Source organism: Penaeus monodon, unplaced genomic scaffold (genome assembly GCF_015228065.2).
Source record: "Penaeus monodon isolate SGIC_2016 unplaced genomic scaffold, NSTDA_Pmon_1 PmonScaffold_1029, whole genome shotgun sequence".
NCBI classification, from domain to species: domain Eukaryota; kingdom Metazoa; phylum Arthropoda; class Malacostraca; order Decapoda; family Penaeidae; genus Penaeus; species Penaeus monodon.
Genome location: NW_023638926.1, coordinates 2,380 through 7,112, shown reverse-complemented (window position 1 = coordinate 7,112; position 4,733 = coordinate 2,380). Strand labels below are relative to the sequence as shown.

Below are 4,733 nucleotides of genomic sequence, written 5' to 3'. Positions count from 1 at the left end.
ATGATCAATCATGAATAAATGAATTGCAATCTTTGCCTGTCTTTCACTCTCATTGCATGTGTCCATAAAATATACAAAAAATGTATACATAATAAAAACAAGAGGATAATAACAACAACGTAATAATCTTTTAGATTATTTTAGATTCACAGACGTTTCGATGATTCATACATCTACTTTTGAAGAAGAGCAAGTATTTGAGACAATTGCAGGCAGACTAAATAAAGAATACCTTTTGCATATAAACAGTTACACAAACCATGACAGATGCATATTCAGTTAACAAATAAATCTGAAGAACAGCATGTTCTGATATTTTTATAGTACAAAAGGCGAGTACCTGTTAAATTCTTTGAATGAAAGGAACTTCAGAAGCCAGATCGAGAAGGCAAGGAGTGCTACAGTAAACTGTTAAGAATGTGTGATTTCCTAAAGGGAAACAGGCGGATGGCCGTTTTATTTCTTTGTTTAAGTATTCTCTGTGAACCAATGTGATTTTTATTCAGAATTACATTTCCTCGGAAAGTTACTTTTTGATCCTTTTTCTGATCATGTTTTAACCATTCTCCTATTTACACAGTGTTGTTTAAAATGATGCTACCTGGCATAGATATCCATCAAACACCTCATATCCGTTTAGGTCATATATAATTACACTTCTCGTGTGATGGTGAACGTTTTGACAGGAAGTAGACCAGAATACAGAAACATGTTGAGCAAACTGTATCCGGGGCCATGCATAAGGCAAGTTACAGTCTCTGAAGCCAATCCTAGATGAAATAAATTCATCCACGGAGAGATTTCTCAATCCTCGTGTAATATGAAAAGATAAAGTTATGATGTACAATAAAATAGTGTACAACAGTCGCCTTTATTCATCATTATAAAAAACACACCAATACAGCTGGCCCGAATTTTGTTTTGGTTCCTTTTGGAAATTTATTCTAAGGCTAAATACCCAAGTCAACCATTTAACAATCGCAGTGTCATAGCAATAAAATCATGATTTCCTGCATCGTCATTTGAACATACATCTGCTGAATATGAAGATTAAACTAATAAATTCACTAAATGCCATTTCAAAAGCATTTTCTAACATGAGGAATTCTGTTGTATAAGGTTTCAGATACTGGTATACAAATTTTATATACATACGGTATATACATGACATATTAATCCTTCCAATAAAATAAAGCCTTTCATTTTTTCTATAATATATGTTTACATTTTCTAGATATATATATATATATTTGCATACAGTGTATATATATGAATATATATATATATATATATATATATATATATATATATATATATATATATATATATATATAATATGTATAAATATACATTACTACGCATTGTGTGTGTGTGCATTATTTATATAAGTGTGTATGTATGTATGTGTGAAAGTGGCCTATATATGTACATATATCTACATATATATTCATTTTTGCATATATATCCATATGTATTTATACATAAACATAAACATATATATAATGAAAAAACAAACATATAAGCATATATAATAATAATATATATATATATATATATATATATATGTGTGTGTGTGTGTGTGTGTGTGTGTGTGTGTGTGTGTGTGTGTGTGTGTGTGTGTTTGTGTGTGTGTGTGTGTGTGTGTGTGTGTGTGTGTGTGTGTGTGTGTTTGTGTGTGTGTGTGTATTAATAATGTTTTAATAAGAATGAGCATATAATTAACAAAAACAAGAATTTATATACTTAGAATAGACTTAAAGTAAAAGAAATACTAACATTTCAATGGATGGATTTATCTATTAACAAGTATGTATGTATTTATATATGTACCAAATATACATACACATACATATGAATGATAAAAAAAGCTCTTCTATGTTGATATTATGGTATCAATGCAATTATATTTTACACACACACAGACACACTCACACACACACACACATATGCATACAAATACGTATTTATGTATGTTTAAACCTATCACATATTATATATATATATATATATATATATATATATATATATATATATATATATAGCCAATATATACATATATATATGTATATATATATATATATATATATGTATACACTGTATGTACATATATGTAATATCTAGAAATTGTATATCTTGTAGAAAAATTGAAAGGCTTTATTTTATTGGAAGGGTTAATATATCATGTATATACCGTATGTATATAAATTTTGTATATCTTATGTACATTTTGTATAACCTTATACAACAGAATTCCTTACGTTAGATAATGCTCTTGAAATGGTAGTTAGTGCATTTATTAGTTTAATCTTCATATCTAACAGATGCATATTCAAAAATACATGTAATCATAATTTTTAATGCTATTGTATTGCTACTGAAAAATGGTGACGGGTACTTAGCCTTGGAATAAATTTCCAAAGAGAATCAAAACAAAATTCGTGCTAGCTGTATTGGTGTTCTTGGTATAATGATAAATAAAGGTGACTGTTGTACACTATTTTATTGCACAACTTTATCTTTTTATATTACATGGGGGATCCAGAAATCTCTCGGTGGATGAATTTATTTAATGTAGATTTGGGGAAAAAAGGAAATGAACTTAGGCTTTAGAAACTGTTATTTGTGTTATGCAATGCCCCGGGTGCAGTTACCTCAGTGTTTTTGTACTCTGGTTTACTTCCTGTCAAAATGTTCACCGACACACGAGTAGTGTAACTATATAGGAAATCACACAGATTATTGTAGTACTCTTACCCTTTTCGTTCTGGCTTCTGAAGTCCCTTGCCTTTTGTATTGGAATACTATAAAATCATCAGAACATCATACTCTCCATGAGATTTATTTGTTGACTGTATATGCATCTGTCATGGTTTGTGTAACTGTTTATATGCAAGACGTATTATTTGTTTACTTTGACTGCAATAGTCTTTAATACCTGCTCTTCTTCAAAAGAGGTTTAAATCATTGAAACATCTGTGAATCTAAAAAGAATCTAAAGGATTATTACATTATTGTCATCCAATTTTTTATTATTATTTTTATTATATACGCATTTTTGCTTGTCTGTATACTTTATGGACCCATGCAATGAAAGACAGGTAAAGATTGCAATTCATTTATTCATGATTAATTATTCATACCCTAGTATCCGTAACGATAAGGTCCATAGAAGCCAAAGCTATAAGGGCGATAAAGGCCATGACCGTAGCCTCTATAATGAGGGTCAGGATCAGCCTCAGCCTCCCTCTTGCCGATGCCGTGGGTGTAGACGTAGGAGTGGGCGTGAGGGGCATACAGGTGTCCACGCCTATAACCGTAGCCTGCATAGTGTCCGTAATGCGGTTCGGCTTCACGTTTGCCTACATGTGCATGAGCAGGGACTCCATAGTTGTAGCCGTATGAGTAGTAGGGGAAGCCGTAGTATCCAGCGTAGCCATAGTGGGGCTCAGCTTCCCTCTTCTGCTCTGCTGCCACTGCTGCAGCCAACAGAACTACAAGCTGGGTGCATATGAGATTAGTAAGACAGAGAATAAGTTTTTACAACTACTACATATGTACATACACATATATAGCCAATATGTCAATATGCATATATACATACATATATATATATATATATTATATTATATGTATATTATATATATATATATATATATATATATATATATATATATATATATATATATATAATGCTCTATTCATATTTATTTTACATGCAGGCACAGACACAGGAATATATGAATATATATATTTTATATAATATATATTGATATAGACAAACACACGTGCACACACACACACACACATATGTATATACATATATACATGCATATATACATAATGAAGATGTGCGTATATATATATATATATATATATATATATATATATATATATATATATATATTTGTATATGTAATTATGTATACAATTTTGAATAAGCATTATATATACAATTTTGAATAAGCATTATATATACAATTTTGAATAAGCATTATATATACAATTTTGAATAAGCATTATATATACAATTTTGAATAAGCATTTTTATGCATACATAAATACACACACATGCATGCATATATATATACCTATTTATCTCTCTCTGCACACACACACACACACGTGTGTGTGTACGTATATAAACTCTTACTTGACGGAAATCAAACTGTTTATTGGAAAATTATTTGGAATTCTTGTTAGTTTATGTAGTACTATATTAAAGTTAGTAGACTCACTATGATCTTCATGACGGCGGCTGTCAGCGTGGATGATGAGGTACAGACCCCACAGCCTCGGTCATACTCCTTTCAGAATGACAGGCGGATAATGTAAGCTCTAGGTTTAATGCAGAGAAAGTGAGGCTTGGAAAGAGGGAAGATATATGATAAAAGAACACTAGAATTGTAATCATGCGTAACTGCTTTGCAGTTCCTTAATCAGAAAATGCATACATACACAACAGTAACTATGGTACTGGAAACAAACAACACGAACTTTAATAGTAGAGATACTGACGATCCTTAAGTCAAACATAATTACATAATAACAAAACACAATATAGATACATGTGTGTAATAAAATAATAGATTTGGATATGATGATATAGATAGATAGTGATGATTAATGAATAATACATAATAATAATAATAATAATAATAAAAAATAATAATAATAATAATAATAATAATGATAAAAATATAATAATAATAATAATAATTAATAATAATAATAAT

At 29.7% G+C, this 4,733-nt stretch overlaps 1 protein-coding gene across 1 annotated transcript; it reads right to left on the bottom strand.

Annotated features, from left to right (window-relative positions):
• Positions 1-3,141: 3,141 nt before the first annotated feature.
• Positions 3,142-4,249, bottom strand: LOC119568628. The gene is made up of 2 exons (XM_037917161.1): positions 4,236-4,249; positions 3,142-3,498 (listed from the first exon to the last, which is right to left on the bottom strand). Exons 1-2 carry the CDS (start codon positions 4,245-4,247, stop codon positions 3,142-3,144), a joined length of 369 nt encoding a protein of 122 aa, XP_037773089.1. The 5' UTR covers positions 4,248-4,249.
• Positions 4,250-4,733: the final 484 nt, after the last annotated feature.